The sequence below is a fragment of the Osmerus mordax genome, chromosome 12 (genome assembly GCF_038355195.1).
Source record: "Osmerus mordax isolate fOsmMor3 chromosome 12, fOsmMor3.pri, whole genome shotgun sequence".
In the NCBI taxonomy this organism is placed as follows: domain Eukaryota; kingdom Metazoa; phylum Chordata; class Actinopteri; order Osmeriformes; family Osmeridae; genus Osmerus; species Osmerus mordax.
The window spans coordinates 10,289,063-10,313,967 of NC_090061.1; the positions used below are offsets into that span (position 1 = coordinate 10,289,063).

General features: G+C 47.8%; 1 protein-coding gene across 1 annotated transcript in view; it reads right to left on the bottom strand.

Annotated features, from left to right (window-relative positions):
* Positions 1 to 11,184: 11,184 nt before the first annotated feature.
* diaph2 (diaphanous-related formin 2) overlaps positions 11,185 to 24,905 on the bottom strand; it is a 360,351-nt gene continuing 346,630 nt past the window's right edge. The window contains exon 31 of the mRNA XM_067247259.1: positions 11,185 to 14,615. Within this exon, the coding sequence (XP_067103360.1) occupies positions 14,551 to 14,615 (65 nt within the window). The 3' untranslated portion in view covers positions 11,185 to 14,550. The remainder of the gene's footprint in view (positions 14,616 to 24,905) is intronic.

The following is a 24,905-nucleotide window of genomic DNA, read 5'->3' on the forward strand; positions in this document are numbered from 1 at the left end:
GCTAGTGTCAGAGTTTGTGAAATCTGTACAGGGAGCTGAGGATTAGACGACAGTCGAAGACTACTATTAAGAACTACTTTGTTGGCCTGCTACTAGCGAGCGGTCACTTCTTATTTGAGCCTCCCTCACCTGTATGGCTGAGTAGAGCCAGGAAGCAGAGGTGCCATTACTGTCTCTCAGCGTCAGGAATCCTCCGCTCGATGTAACGCTCATTAAAATTGTATTGGCAGGGTGCCATTTCCACTTATTAGCTTAATTGTCTGGTTATGTAGATGGGACGGATGACATTGAAGGTGTCTGTGCCAAAGGACGTGTTAACACCAGTCAGACTGCGTCGGACAGAGCCCCTCTTATCTCTCTCTCTCCACTCGTGATTCATACATGTACAGCCACAGAATTAGGCCACAGACAAATTAAATGAGCTTGCCCATAAATTACGGGATGGAGGGTCGTACATCAATGCCACGGTAGTCATCAATCACTATGGGGTTGGGACTCTTCACTTCCCCTGGTGTGGCGTGCCTGTGAAGGCTACGTGTGTCTGTTCCTTGCCCCCTCCCTGGTTGCCTCATCTATTCTGTCGAGGCTGAAGGATGATAACGTTGCGTTGCAGCTGTGCTAGCTAGCGACACGTGGTTACAGCTGCCTTGGTTCTTACCCGAGTCTGGCTTCGTCACATTGGCTGATGTCAGACGACTCAGTGGAACGCAGCGCTCTTGATAGCTAGATCAAACGGGTTTAGGCTGTGTGAATCATGGATGGCAAGCCATCAAAGGCTTGAGCTCGACAGGTCTGTTTGAGAAACATGTACAAATATGTCCTTGTGCAAGTGGATGTTTGGAAATGTCTGTTTGGGAGGGAAGAGTGTGTATACACATCGGTCTGTGTTCGTGTGTGTGCATTTTTATTAAACGGCACTCCTGTAGACGTTTAGCTGGTTGAAAACTCACACATTACCCATGAGGCTTGGCTTTGTACACATTGTATGCGAGTGAATACTGTATGGAGTGAATATTTACATTGCCCCTCCATAGTGCAGATGTGCGTGGGTGGACACTTGTATAGCAGGCTGTGACCAAGGTGAATACACATTAATTTCCAGTCCTTGTCAATGATCATCCTAGCAGCGCTCTCTCCTCAAGATCTATTTGATCGGTAGCCTACATTATGTGTAGGAGTTTTAGCACTTCTCTCGAGTTGTGCCAGTATTGAGCAAAATTACACTTCTTCAGTTCAACATCTTATAAACACTTAGCCAACATTTTTCTGCCATGAGAGGTAGAATGTTGAAAGGCTCTTAAAAACCGTAAGGTTACTTTTTCAACACTGCAGATCAGTTTCCTTTCTTTTCTTTTTTCACCAAACCCAAGTCAGGCTTTGTACGGTCTTTGTACAATATTCAACAAGAGTTATATTACAAGGTGGTTTTAAATTGTCACAAATTATATTTTTTACGCCCATACATTTTAACGAAGCATAGCCTATTCAACGTGATAACATGAAACTCAAAACAAAATGTCTCATTAAGATCCATTATAGAGCATACTGCGTGAATGATGTTGCCTGTCATGAACATATGACCTTTGAAGTTACATACTTGCTGTATGAACTATTTTAGATTTAAGTCACTGAACTTTGTTTCACCCTTTATTAAAAACAAATCCATAAGCATCTGTCAATCCAATGCATATTTGAAGGCAATCTTTTTGCATTACTAAACATACGTCTGAATCACATTGATTGAGATCATTAGGACTCCCGCCCATAGAGCTGTAAAGCCGTCATGGACCATTCATCATACACCAATCAGAATTCCTCCTGACACAAACACATCACAACTCCACCAGTTGAAAAAACATCATGATCCATCATGAAAATGACCTGTATCCACCCAACATCTGCAGCCTATGCAAACGTGACCAAAGGAAACAAATCAGTTTGTTCAATGAGGCCAATTTTATTAAAAGCCATGAAGCTTCCTCAAAGGACGACGTTTGCTTTGACTGACATCCCCTCTTGAAACTCTAGCAATATATGCTCCATAAAAAAATACAATAATCCACTGTGGGAAATTAAGGTGTTACCCTGCACATACAAACACTAAAAGGCTAAGTGGACCTGCGCACACACTCGATCCTTCTGATTAAGGATGCCTTTTTATGAAGGAGACCTCAGGCCATCTCTATCTCTGACGACTGGAGAACACAGCATACATGACGTCTGACAAAAAATAGATTTTACAGTTTCTTCCACTTATGGTTTCACAGTGTGGTTCAAACTGTGAAACAAAATGTATCTTACGTTGAGGTGCATTTATAAAGACTGAACGTGTCAAGCAGAAATCAATAATTTGAGACATAATTTCTCTGGTTGACAGGTTGCATCGTTGTCAGCATAGAAACATTTGAAAGATTTGACCTTATAGTATACAATAACCTGTTAGTGACTTCCTAAAACGTGTCCGAACACAAAACAACATTCTTTCCTGGCTTCTGACACAGTCACAAGCACGTTTCTCCACGTTTTCTCAACAGCACATGGTTGCTCTCCAAAAAATAAAAGTCAGGAAGTGGAGGAGACAGAGGCCTCTCCTCCTGCTTCTCAGGTGAACAGCTGGACTGTGGGATATTTGGCGAGGAGAGAAGGATGCACAGCTGGCTTTTAAGAGGAAGAGCTCCCCTGGAGCCTCTGGGAGGGCACAGCCTGCTAGGCCGTGAAGCGCTGCTCTGCAGGAGGTGTGTGTACAGGCAGAAGGCCTGGGCCACTGTGTGCAGATGTTCCCCCGCTTCGCTGGCTGCCTCCTTTCACAAACACACGCATGCACACCGCGCGCGCACACAAACGGCACACATGCCAGTACTGTATCACACGGCTGCACAAAGACATTGACACACACACACACACGTGGAAACGCACACACCTCCTCTCCTTCTCCCCGTAATCCTGTGTGAAGCCACCGCAGCCAGACGTGCCGCTTTCTCTGTGCCCTCCACGGCAACAGGCTGCCCATGACGCAGCGCGGCACAGCAGCGCTGTGGGAAACCATGGCGGTGGGTCTCAATGAGCCCTCCAAGGTCTGGGAGACATTACTGAATGCAGGGAGCGACCGCAGGTGCCCCTCAACTGCTACAACAAACTGACTTTTTCCCCCCCATCAACTCACCCCCCCCCGGTACCTCCACCTTCAAAGAGGAAAGCAAAGTCAAACAGTGTGGACCCTCTGACATTCGGCGCTTATCAAAATGCACCATATCATGTATCCATCGCAGTGTGGGCATATTTTAACGACGGTTTTAAAGAAAAGGATCAATAAAACCCCAAACTTTCAGTTAACGTATGGCCTCGTCTGCATTTATCGACCTGTGGGATCCCCAGGTACTGAGGGGGAGAAGGAGGCCAGCTGAGGGGGCCTGTAGGACCTGTATGCAGCCCTGCTAACAATGAACATCCACCCACATGCATTTGAATGGCAGACATTGTGAGTACCTCCAAGTAAATCAACCTTGCATAAAGAATAACCCCTCTGGGCCCAGGGGAGGCCTGGACCCAGAGCAGCAAAAGCCCCTCTCGCCCTCCAGCCAGTCAGCAGTCTGGTGACAGTGATGAACCGAGGTGGAGACGGCTGTGTGAGTGGCAGGTCCTGGTGAGAGACAGGACTCTGAGGCTGGCTCCGTACCGTCCATCTGCCCAACAGCGCCCCGGACAAAGTCCCTAGCTGACACCCAGAGGCCGGCATCCAGCAGGCTCGGGCTCCACTGTGACGACCCAGTTTATAGACTTGTGTGTTTGACACTGATGTCCTATCACTCCAAAAAGTCCAACTGAAATTGAAACTACAGCTTGAGTGATGAACGTGAATCTCAAATATGTAACGGCATTCTTATTCACAATAACCGTTTTGCACCAGATAAACAAAAACACAATTTGCAAATACTCATTCTACACGATTCTTAAATTTTTCGGTTGAAATATGATATGATACTATTTATATCAAATTACCAACTGTTTATTTTAGAGTTCAGCTTCATGTAAACATGACAAAGTAGTTTGAAATGAAGTAGGTCTGCCCTTTCATCAATTATGTACCAGTAAGTGGCCAAAGGCTATATTGTTGTCTACAACTAAAATTAAATATTGATAGAGCTCCAGCTTTCACCCCAGATTTCTTTGTGCTAACAAATATGTTTTGTTTGCGAAAAACGTTTTGGGGTTAATAATTTATCAAAAGGCTCAGAGACAATTATCATTCAGGATCAGCATTGCATGGATCGTCGTGTCAGAGATCCTGTCCTCTGTCTGACAATACATGCAAAAGCCTCACCCTCTGTTATACATTATTGAATCTCACACCCAGCAAGGTGTTTTTTTACATGGGCACAGGAACTAATACACCCAAGCAGCTGACCCCATGGCTGTTTCCATGAAAGACTGAGACACGTTGCGTGACGGCACTACAAAAGACGTGTTTACGCTCATATTCTGACTTGCTGGGGTGTTTTTAAGCATTCAGATGGCCTTTACGCAAGCTGTCTCTAAATTACTGACTCAAGAATGGTCATCCATAAACATTTAGTAAAATGCCTGCAGGACGGAATAATTATGTTTTTAGAACCGTAACAGTCTTCTATCCAACTTATTTCAGCCAACATGTCTCCTTTGATTCAAGAAGGTTGTACAATCTATACAAGCATTTTATAGACCTTAAAGCAGCCTGATTGGTAAATCAACTTTGACTGCTGCTACGTGCTACAAAAAGGTTGCAAGAGTTTGAGGACCACAAATCCCGGACACAGGAAGATCATAGTGTCCCGGCAGACTATAATGTTGCCCACTGGCTTCTTGTTGGACATAAATCTCCACCTAGCATCCTTGCCTACACACTGGATACAGTGACTGTGACCCTGAAGACTGTAAATTATTCTTTATTTGTTATGGGCGGGGGGGGGGGGGGGGGGGTTGACAAAAAAAACGCAAACAGAAGCCTTACGACCTGTACTCCACTGACCATCCAAACCTTATTGACTACTCTGTCACCCGTTGATAACAAAGCTTGATTTGACATCCCATTACAGGGAGCCTGGGGTAGGGGTGGAGGTGGTGGAATGCGGAGGGGGTAAAAAGAGTGAAATAAGACGAGAGCGGGAGAGAAGAAAGAGGGAAGAGAGACAGAGAGAGGAGGCAGAAAGAGAACACAAGTAGGGAGATAGAGAAAAGACAGAGACTGAAACAGAGAGAGAGAGCAGGGGAGGCCGGGGACGTACGGCTCGACTGGATTTAAGCAGGCGGAGCGCTCCCCTTGCTGCTCACCTCGCTGCTCACCTCGCTGCTGACCGCACTGCTTCACAGGTCAGACACTCTCCCCGGACCCCATTAATACGCCACTCCACCTTGTGGCACACTTTACGCTCTGATGCCCACACCGCCAGCCCACTACCTGGAGGACTTCCCAGCCAGGATGAAACAGCCTCAGAGGAGGAAGAGGTCTGCAGTCTGGGAACCTAAAACAAAACACAAAACTGGAAATGGAAAAAGACCGTAGCAAAAAGCTTAAAAATTGACTTATTTCCCCCCCCACCCTACCTGATTTAGAAATAGTCACAATGGAAAATTTTTGACTGTAATTCTTCTGAGGAGAAAAAGAAGCCTTTATACAGTGTGTCCTTCACTGCCTAGCCTAGCACACACAATGGTGTGGTTCAGCCGGGGTCAGGGGTCGCTGCTGCAGGCTCAGGGCTTTTCACAAGCTCTCCTCTGATCTGGCTGCTCCTCTCCCTCTCTCGTCCAAAATTCACCAGGACTGAATCACACTTCAGGGACAGCCGTGGACATCATGGCATAAATGTGTTTTATAGTTAGGCAGCTGCCGGGGGCAGGCTGCTTTTTATGCCTTTTGGCCTCAACAACATGGCCACCTGCTCAGTGTAAAACCCAGACTGCCTGGCCTTCCTTTACGGGGCACGCTCTGCCAACGACCAGGATATACAGGGGTGTGTTCTCACCAAGACGCCCGCTTCATGTGCTCCTGTCTGGGGCCATTCATCGCTCCATGGCTGGGTGCTGCCACGACATGCTGCCCGCTTCACAGAGCCACTGATGGATCTCTCCCACTCGTCCCCACGTCCTTTCCCCCTCACTTCCTCTCATAATGGGGACTCTCCGCCCATGTCAGACCCTGACAACTCTCTTACACAAACCTTCCGGGAGGCTCCCTGTGCGACCATCTCACCCCTCCTCCAACCCTCCCACCCACTCAGGAGCTGGGTGTCATGCAGGGCTGTGGGAGTAAGGTGTGTGTGTTTGGGCAGGGGGGTGGTAAGCCCATTCCAGCACCTGCTCTTCCGGTAAACAGGTTTCTGTGTGAGGGGGGGAGACAAGATGATTATTAGCGGGTTTTAGAGTGCCAGAGAGCCTCCCTCCCTCTCTCTCTTTCTCTCCTTCCATTCCATCTCTCAACTGTGCACGGCATGGCTGAATTACTCCCCGCCAGTGAATAATAAGGCGCTTTATGAAACGTGACGAATGGTAGGCAGCTCTACATGAAATACCAATGAGGCAGCCGTAGCGCCGTGGCAACGCTACACCCTAATATCAACAGTCACCTTGCGCAGCTTCCGCCGCCACCCGCAAGGGCAGACCCTACAGCTAGCGGAACACATGGCACCGCGCGGGAACACAGACCAAGCTCACACTGGCATGTAGGCACACAGGCAGGTGAGTGGGCACGCACAGGCAGCCTGCCATGACACATTGGCACACGAGTAGTCACAGAGGATGAAGGTGCCCGTGTGTGTGTGCTCGCGGTGTGACGAGTGGGGGAGGTTGTCATAGATTGTGTCTGCGTGAGGGAGATGAGAGCTGGCAGTGTCACCTGTGTACTGACATGCTGTGTGAATATTTACCCAACCCTCGGTGGCAGCAGTGGGAGATTGGGAGGTGAGTCAGTCATGTCGTCGTCTCCACCAGTTAGTCAGCCTCTTGATAACCCTGCAAACTCCAAAACAGGCTCCATTCAGAACTGACACTCGAGCACGCACACACGCCCACGTACGGTACAGTGCAGTTGTAGCGTTAAGCACCAAACGCCTTGATTATCACGTCTCCTACTCCTGTTCTCAGATACAAACTCATCAAGCCAATCTTGTACTTGCCATTTGCTTTTCTTGGACCTTGTTGATTTGCGAGGTAAGGTTTCTGCGATCTTGCCTCGCATGGTAAGCTCGTCCCTGTTTCTGAGTGTGTCTACCTAATGCTCTTTAAGCAACAGAGATGAGCGATGAAAGGTCCTTAGGAGAGAAGTGATGCATCTTGGGCTCTCTTTTATCTCGCCTGGCTGTTTCACATCAGGTCATCCCTGCTGCCGGGGCAGTCACAGATAAAAGCTTACTTTGCTGGCGTGTTTGTTTGCCTGCTTGCACACTTTGAACCTTTCAGAGCAAAATGAGTCCTGTTCCGTTTCAACTGTGGCATTATTAATGATCCGGGGTTAGGATGCACGGCTAGTGATGATAGTAGACCTCAATGGTACTGGGCGCATGCTTTATTATTTCATGAATGCGTGTGCTGGTCAGTGTGTGTGGGGAGTATTAATAATATGTGTGTGTGCGCGATTTTGTGCGTGTGCATCTATTCTTTTGGTCCACCCTTTTATCTTGGTCTTTTACACAGAGAGTGAGTGCGTGCGTGCATGAGTGAAGTTGTGTGTGTTTGCACATTCTCTGCGGGGACTATTTCAACTGAGGGCAAAGGCACAGAGAAACTTTGGGAGAGCTTTTATGTACTTTGGAGTGAAACGATCCTAAGAAAGCCTTTTATAAGGCCTCTTTTTATTCGAGCCTCCACTTTCAGAAGGGCACTCACTCAATTACCCAGCTCCCTTCCTCTCCATCTCCCCTTCAACCCCTCCCCCTGCCTCTACCCCATTCTAGGGTCTGCATCACTGCAGCTTGTGAAGGCATCGCCATGGGCTAAGAGCATGGACTGCATGGTAGTGGAGCAATGTGGGCCACATCAGTGACTATGTCGTGAGTCAGCCATTTGAAACCAAAACGTTGAAGCATTATTTTAACAGTGTCACTAGTCCTTTGAATCACAGGGAGTGAAAATGTCCCCGCAAAACCCATTTGTTTCCAATATGACTAGGTTAACTTAATAGAAAAAATGTTGTGAGCAACTCCATCATACTGGAATGTGGCTTACTGTATATGATCCCCCTCCACCCCCCACAGCCAGATACCTCACAAGTTTAAAGCTTCTCATCTATTAGACATCCCATCTCCCAAAAAGGATCTCTCTCGCTCACCTTTCTCTCTCTATCCTCTCCTCTCCCGCTTTACATCTGCCTCACAAAAGGGATACTCTGACAAAGAAGACAGGACTCAGTGATCTGAATCAAATGACGAGAGGAGGAGGAGGAGAGGAGTGGAGGAGAGATGGGTGCCAGGGAGGGAAGGAGGGAGGGTGGGGGGGAGGGATGGATGGAAAGAGGCTGAAGGGAGGCATGAGGAGGGAGACGTGGATTTTCTTTGACAGGTTGAAGTCTCCCCTGTGCTGCCCCTTACCCAAGCTGGGAGACACGTCTCCTGAAGCAGGCGGTGTGGTGGGGTGGGGGGGCAGGTGTGCGTGAGAGGGTTGGTGGAAAGGAGGGGGTATTTGGGGAGGAGGGGTGGGTGGCTAGACACTACAGGGCCATGTTGTGAGCTTCACAGCCCCAGGGCTGACAGGGGAAAAGAGGCCAGATTGCTGTCTGTCGATCCTCCTGTCTGTCCGTCCACTGGGGATGAGCGAGAGGGCAGGTTGGGAAGAGAGAGAGGACAGCAGGGAAACTCCTGGGAGTTCTCTGCTTGGCGCTCTGCTAAGAACCTGATTTTAGAGGGAGATTGAAGAAGATTGCTAGGAGACATACTGTTACAGGTTCGGTATCGGCTAAAACAGTTTTTTTGCGATGTATTCATTCATTATTTACATAAGAAAAATCCTTAGACTAAGGAAAAGATCCTTAGTCTCTTTTAAAATGGTGTCCTGTGATTAGACTTTATTTCCTTAATTCCTCAAATTAATGTCCACCGTCTCGGTCGTTTGATTAATTTAGATAAAGAAGGTGCAACTAACACCAATCAAGCCAGACTGAGCGCTGTTTGGTTTAACCTTTAATCTTTCAGAATGCAATGTGGCTTACATATCATATTTACCTCAGGTTCCATTTCTTCATGTCTGTATGAAGATCATCCACCAGGTTGGGCAAGGAGCTGTTTTTAGAGCACACACCTGGAGAACACTGGGTGGAAATCTTTCAGAGACAGACACACACATACTTATCCAAACACACCCATTTATCAAATGCATGCATTTAGGAGCAATGCTCTACCGAGGGTTTCCAGACAGATTCAGCCCAGGCAAGAAGGGAGTCGTTCCTTCTAGCCTGGCCTTGTCTCTATAACCCTCATACCCCAAGTAGGTGGAATGCAAAACGCAACATAATTATGTTGTGTTCCCGCCGACAGCTGATCTGTCTGCCTCCGCATTAGCGAGCGAGGTTGCGTGTTTACCGCGCTACAGAGGGAGAGATGGAGGAGAGGAGAGTGTGAGTGCGTGTGAGGGCTCGGCCCATCTTTCAGGTTCTGACAAGGCTATTTACCTGGGGTGTAAAAATAAAAAAAGCCCTGCACCCCACCCTGTTGCCACGAAGCATACCGGAGCGCCGAGCTCATTAACAAACCAGACCCTCCGATACTTCATCCCATTGGTGTTGCAGCCCAGCAGCCTGGCACTATCCCTCACCCTCATTCTGAACTAGTGCAATTACACCAGAGCAGACAAATACAGCAGGGGAGGCTAATATTTCTAAATCACCTGGAAAGTCAGTGAGACAGAAAGAGCTGTTGTTCTTTGCTGCAGTGTTGCGGCGTTCCGAGGCACCCACACAACTTGCCAGTTTACTTTCTCTGAGTGAAAACACCAATACAAGAAGCATGTGGTAATTAAGAGTGATTGTGCTCCTCACATCTTTGTTGGAGATCACAGCTTGTTTTGGAGATGACTCCATCTGTTCTCCTGGCAGACTGAGATGAGAGCAAAGATCATCCCCTCAGCTACGTGGAGAACCGAGATATGATAGAGATAGAAACTGAAATAAAGAGAGCGCAAGAGGTAGGGAAGGGAAGGGAAGGAAGGGAGAGATTGATAAAGCTATAGACACATAGGAAGAGGTACACAGAGAGAAGGAAGAGAGAGAGAGAGAGAGAGACGGTCCCAAGGGTTCAGAGATCACGCTTTGATGTCGGTCGCTGCCTGATTGATGTCACATTTGGATGGGCTGTGGAGTAGAGGAGGGACGTGGCATGTGCGAGAACACATCATTGGGCGGTTGCATGTTAGAAGGGGGAGGGTTAGGAGGGGTTAACACTAAGAGGCTGGGACAGAAAGGGCTCCTGGGACAGAAAGGGCTCCTGTGTTCCATTTGATCCACACTCCTGGGAGCGACACGGCGCAGGCAAGGAGGCAAACACAGGAGGCTATACACAGCCCTCGTGTTTGCACACTCACGCACACACAACCGCTGTAAATTACATAACCATCTGGACAAACACCGTCTGGTCTAATGACAGAACAACATTCTCTTCCTATTTCATTAAATGCTAAGCTTTTTCTTTACTGATATTTAATGCGTTATGTACAAAAGACGGAACGCTATAACATTTCCTAAGGCAAAATGGTTTTGTCTTGTTCACAAATCCTGTTTTTAAAAGCGGCAAAGATGGGGAAGTACTGTACAGTCATACAGTTCTTCTTTGATAGTAATTTTCCTAAGCTGCCGTTGGACTTGACAACATTATCAGCTTGTCTGTGACAGTGAAAGATAAAAGGCTAGGATGTGAGGGCCCAAGATCTCTTGCTTTTATAGGTCTGAATACTCCAATTCATCAAACACCGGAGCACACTGCAGTGTCTAGGAATCAACTTGGCACAGGTAGCCGCGTCAATACAACTGCATTGTGTGAGGAATATGTAGACATGACCACATAATAAAGCACTTCTCATCTGGAGTTTCTCCCTTGTGTGGAACAGAGAGAGAATCACTAGGTTTAGAGTATCAAATACAAAGAATTTGGATGTCATAACTGATGTCATGCTGTTAAAGGAAACAATGTATAATATGAAAGAAGCCAAGCCACTCAGAATTCGGTTTGTATAACAAAGTGGTTATTATTTAGTATGATATTCCATTACATACTCTATGCAGGAACAATGTGCATAAACTTAACTTTTTTTTCCTCTTATGGATAAAAATAAACTTAAAGATGTTACAAATATAAATTGTTTTTAAGACAATAAAAACAGACTCAAAAACGAAGCTGATGGGTAGGCAGGGATAAGTCATTTTTAGATATGTTGAAGGGAAAACATTTACTAACTTCCATATTAAGATCATCTTGTCACAAGAAGGTAATATAACAAATTAGGAAATAATTGGAACTGTGGCAGTTGGGAATCATAGCTTAAAAAGAGTACTTTGCAAATAGTAGTTTCTGTGGCAAGGTCTGAGCCATATTCTAAGGATTGAAATAACAACATTGAAATTTATTTTGCTTGCTTGGCAGAACAACAAGTTAAAGTGCACCACAAATAAATTCTGAACCTGATTTTCCCTATCAAATCCACTTGGCACCTTGCAGTTTCTCATACCCCTGCCAACCCATTTTACACATTTACCATCAACATGAATTGTACATTACAATTTTTGTCTCAGTTAGTAGAAACTACAGGAATGAGGAGGAGATGGGTCTGGCCCATTCAGAAAGGACAGGAAACACTGGTGATGTGGTTCAGTCCAAAGACTGCACAGTTCTGCAGCTGACCTATGCTTCTACACACAGACTACACGCTAGAACACAATGGGACAATTTCAACACTCACAATGGGAAGGCTGTCTTCTATCAATAACAAAGATATTCTTCAATTATTAAATCAAATACAATGTATATGTATTTATATCCAAACAAGATTTTTGAGAATATTTGCATTGAACAATGTCAGATCATATGTTCAGTTACACAATTTCTTGCTACTGCGATGTATGTCCTTAGTATTAGATGTAAATATGAACTTGTTTTAACAAGTTTCACTCTGTACAATCTGAACTATAGTTTGCTTTTGACAAGGGGAGATGTTTATCCCTTTTCATAAATACAAAACAAAACATAAGAACTGAGTATCCAGTCAGAGCTTTATAACACTTTCATGTTTTGAAAGAACAAAATGAACAAAAGAAACTTGGCACGTAAAAAAAACAAAATTGATGAAAGTATGATAAAACAGTTTGTCAGTCTAATCATAAAAAGAAAAACACCCAGTACCCATTGTTTCACAGCAGAAATCGAGCATGCGTTCTGGGTATGATGATGCAGATCGAATGCTGTGGGTGTCACTTTACAGCGTGCATTTGACAGTATGGGGATTCAGAGGAGACTTACTGTTCTTGCTGAGAGTGGAGTACAACAGAGGACAAAGCAACCCAATGCCTCACGTATAGCTAGATGTTCCAGAAGGCTCTCTCGTGTCTGACACATTCCGAGCCATAAACAAGCCTCTGCATACATGCAGACGGTTACCATCTGTTGTTTTTTTTTCTTTCTTTGACACGCTGAAGCCTATGTTGTCACAGCTCAATGCATTTATGATCTTCAGGAAAAAAATGACATTCAGACTGCCTTGCAGCAACTGAGGTGCACTTTGAACCGAGCGAATTGTGGCGTTGAGTATAACATCTTGTTGATGAGCCTGTACAGCCTAGTAGAGAAGTGTACAGCCAACCGTCACATCACACAGACAGTTTGAACAAAAACACGATGCTGCCCATAAGTCAAGCACACTAATTTTGTTATTTTCAATTTTTTTCTGTCAGGCTTCGGTTCCGATTACGGCGAGGGTTTGATTTGTACACAGTTGCCGGCGGTGTTATGTTAATATTGAGACATATAACGTTATGGTAATGGTGACTCAGGCCATGAGCAGCTCAGCTGAAGGAGGGGGGGTGGAGACTTGCCTTTCTCGGACAGCCACCATCTTGTCCACATTGGCCTGCAGTGTATCCCGTTGGCAAATCTCCGCTGTGGGGAAAGTAGCTGATTCACTTGCATCTCCTTATTCTCCCTACATTGAAGGGACATGACTGCTGTGGGCATTCTCTCCACAAAAATGCATAAATATGTAACGAAAGAAAAGCAAAAGTAGCCTGCTAAAACAAAACTGACTCCATTATTTTACAGTGATGCTTGGAGCTTAATTTTGTCCTCGTCCGGTGTTCAAACACATGCCCAAACTAGTTGCTACTAGTATGGGTTCTTTTCCTTTGTTGGATTATTGTGAAGTCAAAGAAGGTTGCGCTGAAGTTTGCAGAAAAGTGTTAGTAGAAAAAGTGCAAAGCACTTAGCCATGACCCCGGCCTGAGAGTTTGTCAAAGCAACAGGGTCAGTTGTAGAGCTCCTCTATGTGAAACTGTGAGAGGGGGGGCTTTTTACAATTCAGTCGAGCTATTGCTCCCCCTGAGAATATGACTCTTCTCCTGTAAGAGTGACTTGTTTCATGTGCTAGCATTAGCTAGCCCTGAGCTCGACTGGCTTATTTTGCAGGCTTCATCTTTGTTTCTGCTTTTTGTGAGAACAGTGCAAGAAAGACCCTGCCAGCCTATTCTCAGTACCATGGCCAATAATAGACATCTGAGGAAAAACAGTGAAACAATAAATAATTCTCTTCCATGACATAGCCTAAGGAAATTCAGTCCTATGCTCTGCGGATCAATAAAGCACATTAACTGGGTGGAGCTCTACGCTTTTCTGAGATATGTAATCGATTGCCTGTGTATCACTGCATCACCTGTGGTGACAGTCAAATTCTGGGTGTGTTGATTATAGGATGCAATAGAAAAACGCTTAGATGAATTGTATGAGGTTAATAGGATTGTATTCTGATAAGCTATCTTATGCAAGTTACAATATGCCTACTGTCACTTTAAAATCTGAAATTGTGGACCGATGACAATAGGCATGACCTATTTTAGTGGCAGTGTTAGTATGGATTGGGTAGCAGATATATTAATTAAAAGTTAAATGATTTTTGAGCGACTTGTGTATGATAAGTCAATTGGAGAACAGCAAAACCCATCATTAACGTCAGCAAATCCAAAAGTTTTGAAAATAACCAACGTTTTTGATGGGTCATTTACAAGTAAAGCGGTGAGAATGTGATGAATAAATACGTAAGGCGTTGGATGACATTGCTGTTCAGTGTCCCGTGTGTGATGTTCTGTTGTGGTTCGATCCCCTCAGGTCCACGAGGGTTCCGATGTCCTCGAGGTCTGACCGCGTGAGTATGTTTGAGTGTACGTGTTGGAGTATGCCAGTGAGTGCATGCAAGTTTGTTTTGTGTGTAGGTGCGTGCCACAGGAGGTGAGGTCCTTATCCCTTCCTCAGACATCCTCTGGGTCTCCCCCTCGCCGGCCTCTTTGGCACTTGTCTAAAGTCCTGTGGTAGGCGCTGTGGTAGACGCGGGCGATCATCGAGCCTGGGGATTTGCGTTGTGGCGTGAGCGGGATCTTTCCAGGACTGCACGGCGGTTGTCTACAGGAGAAGAGAAGAGAGACATAAAAAACAGGAGCAAAAAAAAGGGAGGGAACAGTGAAGTTGGATGTACCCAGCGTTCAAACAAAAGCTAACGCTAAATATAAAAGGTCATGGATTAAAGAAGAGAGAGAGAGAAAGAGGAGAGGGAACAACAATGAGCCAGACCAGCTGATTGAGAAGATAAGCACGGGTGGATGGAGGAGCACTGGAGGGTGCAGGGGTGGATGTGTCTGCTGTCATAGTAACTCTACTGCTGAGCACCTTCACCTGGTCTGACCTCAGTCAGACCACACGCTGAGGGGAGACACTTAACACAGGCACTCACATACCCACGCACACACACTCCCGAAAAACTAAAGAGCCAGGAAAGAGAAGCACAAAAGTACAGAACAAAAACAAATCTAAGGGGGGTTAAGAAATAGAGAGCAGAAGGTAGAGAGAAATGCATAAGGGAGGAAGGGGGAGGAAAGGGGGGCAGAAATGGGTAGCAACAGGCTGTTCCATTAAGCATGGATAGAATCCCTCCGTAACTGAAATGAATAGGCTACTTCAGTCCCACAACAATGTAAAAAGAATTGGGTTTGTTCTGCTCTGGTGATTCACCAACCAGTCCAGCGGTCCTGTGGGCCCAGTCTCAGTCTGCTGTGATGCCCTCCCTGCCCACTGTGGAGTCACACTAACGGCAGTCCCGTGCTATCCAGCCACGCCTGCCCGATCCTTTTGGGCCTCCCCAAAAAAAGCCAGAACAGGTGGCAGGTGTGGGCGGACTGTTAGGAAGCGTATCCATGGAGATGGGCACAACCATGAGGGGCTCCCTTGGCTTGCCGAGCATTGCCACCGTGCCCATTACTCAGTACCAGCTGTGGGGAGCCAGGCGTCCTGGGCTGGCCGTTGTTTAATGGTGCCAGCGCCATCCATCACGTCAGGTAATGAGCTGAGAGTGACTGTGATCGCCGGGGACACAATTTCTCTCTCTCTCTCACAGACACACACACACACAATCTCTCAAACCGGTCCACCCACAGATTCTTTTCCACCCCCAAAACACACATCACACAGTCTCCAAGACGACCGTCCTGGGGGAGAACATGGGCTGCTTCAGATCAGGAGCACCACGGAGATGGTGCAGAGGAGCAGGAGGAGTAGAGAGAGAAAGGGAGGGAACAGAGAGAGAGAGAGTGACCAAGAGTCACAGACGTGCTACTGTAGCACATCCTCCCTCCGCCTTCACATGTCACATGGGTGAAAGCTGGAGCAGGTGACCTCCGAACTGTGCATCCTTGATAAGTTCAATCCACCGTCACCCACCGCTTTTCATCTGCTCCCCGTTCAAATCCAAGTCTTCCTCTCCGCTCCGGGGCTGATCTACACTCCCTCGCTATTCAATGTAAAACAGTATCCAAGCTTACGATGGAAACAGAGCCATACAAAAGGATCCAACTTCAAAACCAGCTTGTCAGAGACTAAGACCAACCTCTTTCCTTTATTATTTGCAAGACCAATCTGGATGACCTCATTTCTTGAGTTAGCCCTGCCCCCTGACCCCCGGCCTATCAGAAGCTTCCTGAGCCTGTGCCTGGAGAGCAGACAGCCTTCATATCTCCAGCACTACTCAGCCAGTATACATTACAACTGCCAGGAAGAGGAGAGATGAAAGAGGAGGAGAGAGACACTACCGAATTAGAACAAAAGATCAGTAGATGGAGGAGGCATTAATACATAAAATGCGTTCATAAAAACACAAACAATAATCGAGGAACTGTTCAAACGCGGCTTTAAAACCCTTGCACACGGTGTTAGGTCTATTCGATCTGATAAAAGGGCAAATTAGAGGACCAAAAGGCCTCCTATCAGTTTGATTTATAATTCTATGTAATTTAAAATTGAAAATAATTTTAGGCTTGAAACTCTTTACCTTGACCCCATGTTGGAACCATGGGTGGCAGTATTGGCATTTAGGAAACAAAGTCAAACTGTGTAAAAAATACCAGGTACAAGGCTTGGCTAAAAATTAATTGCCCCAGACACACCACACTGAATACCCAGGAAAGCTTTTATACAACTTGAGAGTGGGAGAGAGAAGAGGGAAAAAGGCCGCTAAACTGCAGCTCCCGTCAGAGGAGCCTTGAATGGGGAGCTATTTGCTTCTCAATAGACTTTTCAGTTTCTATCTGCAGGTTTATAAAAGGACAACTTTCCCCCCACATCAATCTGGCACAACAATTGAACAAACTGCAGCCATTTCTACTGGGAGAAGAACATTACAGCTATCCTCTACAGAAACGAACATTCCACGACACATACACACACAAATTCACCAGACAACTTCAAGGGTATTCTAGCACTGATCACACATCAGTCTACTGCCATTGGTTTTGATGGCTTCTTTACCTGCTTCTCCCAGAGGCGACATCTTTCAGAGTTAGGCGCAGCACAGCAGCGGGAGAGGAAATTGACAAAAGAAGAACAGCATTCCTGGTTACAGTGGGGACATGTTCCGCTCTTGAGAACTTAATTAAACGCAAACGCTGGGCATTGTTTTTCCAAGTGTTAAGCCTGCCAAGGGGGATGAGCAAGGAGTTATGTACGTACACACACAAATGCAGACACTCTCAACACACACACACACACATTTAGGGTACATCTCAATGATCTGTGCTGCAGGGGAACGGTTTCAATAGGAGAAGGGTTATATAGGACGGGAAGACACCAAGACTACTAAGCAGCCTTTCTCTGATTGGCTGGAATGCCTCCAGTGAAATGTCATTTCATGTGATGATAGAACGATAGGCCTCCCAGTGTCTCTGGTGCATTCCCCAAAAGAGATTAAAAACCATAATGGCTTTTGTGTTACTGTCATCTTTGGCTAATTACATGGAATTACATCATCAGCGAGGCCTGTGATCCGAATGAAAAGCAAAGCTGCCAGTCGTCTATCAAAGCCTCCACTCTCCCAGGAGCCCCTCTCTGTCTGGGGCTCGCTACAGAAACAGGACGACTCAAGGATGATGTGACGCCCGAGTTCATTACCGGACCCAGCCGCTGGACCTGCCCCGAAACATGCCCTCTTTCATATCTCAGGGTCACAATGACATGGGTGTAATAAGCACCGCCATACACGCACGCGCCACCCATCAAGCAGAACGCACCTGCACGCCATACTTCCACGAGACAAAATGCAATATAGGTGATTACATCTGGGGTGCGCCTTATGTCAACACGTTATGTTTAGCCCGGTCTCTGTGAGAGGATGGTGAGTGACTGCAGCCGGAGCAGCGGCCTCTATCTCCCCCTTTCATCTCTCCCCCGACTCCCCCCTCTCCCTCCTGCCAGACTGGAGGCTGCAGAGTAATGGCCTAGCGAGGCCGGGAACAAGATACAGACTATAAATGGGATGCAGGGGGGAGAAAAGCTATTTCTTGGGGCTGTAACTTATGAGATGGTGGGAGCAAAACTGGAGTTCCTCAAACAGGGGCCCTCCTTCAAAAGGCAGGAGAACTCCTTTGAAATGGGCGGGAGTGAAAAACAAAAACAGATTGGCTCTAAAAAGGTAACTTTCAGTTCCGTAGAGAGAGAGAGAGAGAGAGAGAGAGAGAGAGAGAGAGAGAGGGAGGAGGAGGGCGAGGAGGAGTGAAAGAGAGAGAGAGAGAGAACGAGCAGGAGAGAAGTGAAAAGCGGGAGGGGTGAGAGAAAGAGAGAGGGGGGAGGGTAGTGGAAGGAGTGAGCGAGAGAAAAGTTGAGAGGGGGAGCGAGAGGGAGAGAAGGGGAGAGAGGGAGGTCAGAGAACAAGGGGAAGTGGCGAACCCTTTGGAATCCGATACACTCCATCAGTGGGTGATGGATAACTTGGGGATGAAATGTATACACACACACTGCATTAGAGACGATTAAGGGATCACTACGACCAACTGCTTTGTATCATGTGTGTCGGCAGAGAGCATTGTGCATTGTGCCTGACTCTCCTCACTGGACTGGAACTCTAAACTCAAGACCACACGGCCAGCAGCCCCGTTTTCTTCGTCTCCTTTATTGACCCCGACTTTTGCAAGGCACTCAGCCTGTTGTGAGCGTCCATGAGGCCCTCTGTGGTGCCGTCTGTTAGGAGCACCGCAACGCCACGTGTGTGCGGACAACGTGGGAGCGCGTCCCTGCGTGGCGTTCGCTAAGCGGGCGAGCGAGCGTGCACCAGCACATCTGAGGGGGGGGGGGGGGGGGTCGGAGGCCCCCGCGGCGCTGCTGTGGTGGTGTTGATGGGCGCGTCGGCGGCAGAGGGGATCAGAGCGGTGTGACAGAGGGAAACACAGGCCGAGGATAAACACGCTGAGGCAAGACGCTGAAATTCCCCCGTCCTCTCTCTTCTTCTCCCCTTCTCTGTCTTCATCTCTCTCTCTCTCTCTCTCTCTCTCTCTCTCTCTCTCTAGGCTCCATCACTCTGTGTCCCACTCTGTCTCTCCTCTTTGTCTCTATCCCTCTCGCTCTCTCTGCTCACTTCTTCCGTCTCTGTCTGCCCCCACTTCTCAGACAAGCAGCCACCGGATTTAAGGATGTTTACATCAAACTACGGGACATTCGTCAAACCTCAAAATGCTTAGGAACCACCATGAAGCAACCCAAACATGCACACAACATGAAACGTAAAGCAATGCCAATAAGATTAGTATTCAGGCTTCAGGTACAAGGATTGGCAGCTTGTATACAGTGAACTTAGACAAAGTGTGTCTAAGATGGCAGTTTGTTCAGACAAACATTCATTAGGGTAATTGCATTCAAAGCAAGGGAATCATAACATGAGAAATGAGAGGTGACAGCACGAGGGTGGAACGGATCCTGAACGGCTATCTAGCGTCTTCATCGCAACGCTGGCTCGCCACAGCGGCCCCGCTCGGCGCACGCCATGTGCGCGGCGACTTCGCCGGAGAGTGACCCAGATACGCAATGCATCCATTCTGCTGCCCCAACCCCCCACCGCTCCAAGCCACCTTCAGGAGTCCATTAGACTTCTCCCGTCCCCTCAACCCCCTCCCTTCGCCAGTGGACTTCTATACCCTTATTTAAAAGGAAGCATCTTAACTGATTTTTCGCTACAGGCCCTGCTTGGCCCACCGCTGCGCCTCCCCCCCCCCCTTTCTCCATTGTCTGCTCTCTCATTTTTTTCTTCCCCCCCCCCCCCTTCCCCAGCCACTATGGCTGAAAGGGGAGCTGTGCCTGAGAGTAATGGCTCCTGACAGCTCAGCACACAATACGGCACAGGAGAGCTGGAAATCACTACACATGTCCATAAACAAATGCTTATTTTTAGAGGAAAGAAAAGTACTAGTTTATCTCCTCGGCGGGACGGCTTTGACAGGTTTGTACTAGGGACAAAACAGCATAGGGAAAGAGAGAGGTTGTCTTTTGTGAGCGTGTGTCTCTCTGTCTGTGGGTACGTGTTTGTGTGTGCATCAGAGTATTGTAAATGTGGAGTAATCTCAGAAGAGAAGTCCAAACTCCTTTCTTTCTTGTGAAGCCTAGCATGTGTTCTTTCTAACAAGCTTCCACTTGTGATTGAAAACAACAAGCTTGACAGGCTGCCGGCATGTCTGATTTCTCATTGGGCTTCTCCCATTCAGAAAATCCCCTCCAATATATGCGATGGACTTGATGCCTTTGCCACGGAACGATGCTTCCTGGCATACTGGTGCGAAGGGGGCACCCAGCGTCCCAGCAAACAGCCAGATGAAAACAGTTAGACGATCGATCCCTGCCAGAGGCCAAACTGCCATTCATGATCACCTTCTCCATGGCAGAATCTAGAAGCAGCCTTCAATAGAAATATGAAGTACAATTCAAAAAAATAAAAAATAAGAAAGTCTGAAAAGATACTTTTACTGAGCGTGTTAGAATTGTTCCAGTCTGAATAACTGTCTTTGCTTCATAGCCTCACAGAGATTCGCTTGAAATAAACAAAACTAAATCTAAACTAACGTTTCCGAGCAGTGGGCCTGGGGGGCGTTAGCGTGGACACTACGCTGGTGTGCATGGGAGTTCATTAGGAACCTAAGCAGATCGCCAGGGGGGCAGGCTGACGCCAGGGCAGACACAGATGGGGTCTATGGCAGAGGCCTGGACCTTCCAGACCCCGAGCCAGGAGAGCGGGTAATCCATCAGGCCCGGCAGAGGGGCGCCCCAGGGAGCCCAGCGATGATCCTCCAAGACTGATTGGTGCTGGACGTGAGGCTTCGCCCCCGGCAGAGCAGACATCATGGACGGAGTCGCTCCAGCGAGGCCCTAGTCGGACCATGCTGAGCCAAGGCATTGACCTGCTTCAGCTTGGCCCAGCATGGCCTTGCTCGGCTGGCACTTCTACCGCCTGTCGTCCACACTGCTGCGACAAACTGGACACATGCTATCTACACACAAAGTGCTGCAGAATATGAGCTACGCCGTGGTGTAGGACTATATAGCAGGCGTGTGCAATACAACTTGTACCATGCGCCATTGCACCCGTGCATTACGCCACGAAAATGTACAGCACATCAACTCTCTCTCTAGGAGCTCCACACCCTATGCATTATCTCTCACCATCCATCTCACCAAAGTGTCAACACAGACATCTTGAGGATTGCCTATAATTAAATGCATAGTGCTCTCCTGTACATCCACCCAGGAATGTATGCATGAAGGGCAGGCTGCCTGTATAACCAGGCAGGAACCTAATTGTTGTGGACAAGATGGGCGGCCGTCTGCAGCTTAAACCAGGCTGTGATGATGAGGTCAAAGACATACTCTTGCCAGCAAGGGGAAAGGAGAGGGAGAGGAAGGGGGGGGGGGGGGACCGCCTGCCAACGCACCATGCCGCCGCCATGGCAACCCAGATGACTGACAGGTGGATAAGTAGACTGAGAGATAGTTAGACAAATGGATGCTAAGATATAGCTTGACAGACAGATGGGGGCGTAAATGGATGGTTTGGCAGCATGATAAGGTAAATAGACTGATGGATCACCAAACAAATACAGGAAGAAAAAAGGGGCCGGCTTGCGGACACACAAAAGCCTCCTCTTAGATAGGAAGCCAGATAGGAAGATAAACACAGATGGATCGTGTTGATACACGCGGAGAGGGAGGGATCGATAGATTGTTTTATTCCATTTGTTTGCCAAACTGAGATATTTGATATCGTTGGTGCATCACACATCAGCTTGAGCGAATGCCCTGGGTGAGAGAGACTCACATCTCAATCTGTGTCCTCAGTCAATCTGCCTCGTGAACCACTGTGTTGCACGTCAACACTTTCTGTGTGTAGGGGGGAGGTGCACTTATAAATCTTTCCTTGTAAAGTCCCAGGAGACTGACGCATATGCATACGAACACTCAACATGACAAGAGAGAGACCTTCCACTTTAGCCAGTATAAATCACTGGGCAATGGGTTGTGGGGGGGGGTTAAGGGTTGGGCGCCATTACGATGTGTTAACCCCTTGGCCTTGGGACCGGGGCTGGAGGGTGGTGGAGGCAGAGAGTGGCAACCACGGAGTGCTATCCAAAGACTGATTTTGACATACCCCAAACGAAGATGGCCACCCCTTTTCCTCACGACTTCGAATCCCATCAATGATGTCAGCATGGGAGAAGAGGGCATGTGAAGGTTTGAAGGGAGGGCATCTCCTTGACGGAGCGGCGCCTTCTCTCTCAGCTCCTTGAGGGACTTTGGGGGCGAGCAGAGACAGCCCTGAGTAGTGTTGCAGGGCTTTTAATAGACAACAGGGGCCCAGAAACCATGCCCTGTAGAGGAGCTGCATCTCTCACTGTCTGACAGCCCACAGAGGCCCAGACCTGCAATGACACCTTCAGAGTGCACTCTGCAATGACACACACACACACGCTGAGGAAAACCAGAAGGCACACAGTCACAGCCCAAAAACACGCTTACACACACCTGACAGGTGCAACTCCTGAATTGCATGGAAACGATTGGACGATGGACTAACTCTGGAGGAGGATTAGCCAGTGACGTCATGAAGAAGCAGGAGCACCTCTGGGGCAGCTTGACAAGGTGGGCAACGGTGACATATGTTATTTGACAGTGACAAGAAAGTGGCCCTACCTTTTGAAGTACAGTAGCAGCTGTGGGTTTAATGGTAACTGTGTAACTCGTTACTATGTTGTGTGCAGTTGGTGGTCTTCCTGCTTGATATTCTGCTCAACAATGGCATGCACCTCTCAAAACAATTTCCAGAACTCGCTCGGACCTCTCTCCCAGGCCTTATGGAAGTAAATAAATTATGTTCTTGTTTATCATGTATTTATTTATCTCTCTTTTAAGGAATTCTAAGCACACAAAGAGAGCAGAGAGGAGATCTGTGAGGTTGCGAGCCTTACTTCATCTTCCTCAAAAATCAGGCCCATTTGGTGGAAGACAACCCCTCCCTTATCTAGGTGGGCTTAGAGGAGAGAGTGAAATACCTCTCTTTTCGTAAATCATTCATCCGCAGGCTATCCCTCTTGTGTACAAAGCAGCCAGCTCTTCCATGGAGGGTATGCGCTTCGCTTCCTCGTCGTGCTACAGTATGTTCCAACACTGCCAGTGTGACTACCAGTGGGAGGTTGTGTGCGTTGGTTTACAGGCTTCCAGCAGGGCCCGGGTGGGGGGGGGGGGCATACATGCCGTGTCAACAGATCGCACAGTACTCAGGAGAGACCAAGGGGCTTGCCATGGAACTGTTTTTGTTACTGGTGACCTCAGTTCACACTTGCTCTGGGCTTTCACTTTTGTTAAATTATGATGATTATGATTTTGCATTAGCAGAAGCCTTTGAAACTGGAATTCTTTCAGTGGGAGCGGAGCGGAGGCAACCATCCACACACACAGCTGCTGCTGTGGTCCGCTGTCTCTCTCCGCAGGAGCTCAATGGGATCTGTTTCCCTTGACTGTGTCTGACACTCTCTGTCGATAACCGTTGCGGGTGGAGGTGTGCATCAACTTGTGTGTGGACGGGATTGAGGTTGTTTTCCACCACACGCAGGTCCTCAACACATCCTCCAAGACGTCACGGACGACAATGGATTTCTGCTTAAATGAAAGATTCATCCCACTTCCATTCACTTATTCATCAAGGAAGAGGATTTTTCCAGCAAAGAGGCCTCTCCGGAGATGTGGCACTCACATGCCAGGCCGGTCGCCACTCTGCCCGCAAGGTTTTCAATAAAACAAGCAAACAACACGATTCCAACACTGATAAATAAGTGATGTTTCCTGAATAAAGTGCTGTACACAGAGCTTCACCCCTGAAACCTCATCACTCTTTAATGGGGCCTTGCCGGGCCCCGGTCTCCCCCCAGCAGGATTCTGGCAGCGAGGCAGCCGGGCAGGGGGTGAGAGCGGGGGTGGGCGAATACGTGTCTGAAGTACGCTCTGGTTGGTTCAACACGACGGCGTCGCCACGTTGGTTAGGATCCCGCGGTGTCTTTTTAAGGATTTACGAGATGAAACCGCCGTGGCGAGACAGGCTATCACCTCTCCCTGTCGGCCTCACACCGCGAGGGCTCTCTCCATCTCTCTTCCTTCCCTTCTCCCTCTGTCTATCCTCCATCTTCATGGTTCTGCTCAGACTACCCTCCCTCCCTTCTTCTGTCAAATCCGGCTTCACAGCAGTTTGAAGACGCAGAGTGGATGGCTAGCCAGATGCTTAGGCATGTGTCACAACAAACTATTGTTAGCTAGGTTTTGATGAGATTTACATGCGAGGAAACCATCAAATAGGGGCTACCTCTAAGGGCTGGGGAGGAGAGGATCTAACGTAATCTCCCACACCTGCTTGCCTGAAGCACTGAGCTTGAGCCCCTCCAGGTAGGACACCCGCATGCGTACGGAAAGGAAAACACAATCTAGAGAGCGCCAAAGTCTGCACACTGGAACTGCATGCTGCGGGAGCTTTACACGTTTAAAACCCAGCACCCACGCATGCAAAGCCCACTGACATACAGGCGTACACACAGGCAAAGCACGCGCACACACACAGGGGCTGTTCTGATTAGAACAAATGGGTCAGTCATCTCCCAGCCAGTGGCACTTTGTGTGCGCTGGACCCAGTGGTCCTGCTGTTCTCCAGTCTCTCTCCGCTTTCTGGGCAGTCATGGCCCGCGGCTACACACCTGTGTCCTCGCTACTCTTCCTTGGGATCAATTAGCATTAAAGTTTCACACCAAAACTCCCCCTCTGTGTGGTGACATGGTGTAGGCTGAAGGGGGCCGCCGAGGGAAAGCTCACACACACACACACACACACAAACAACACTTGATACACACA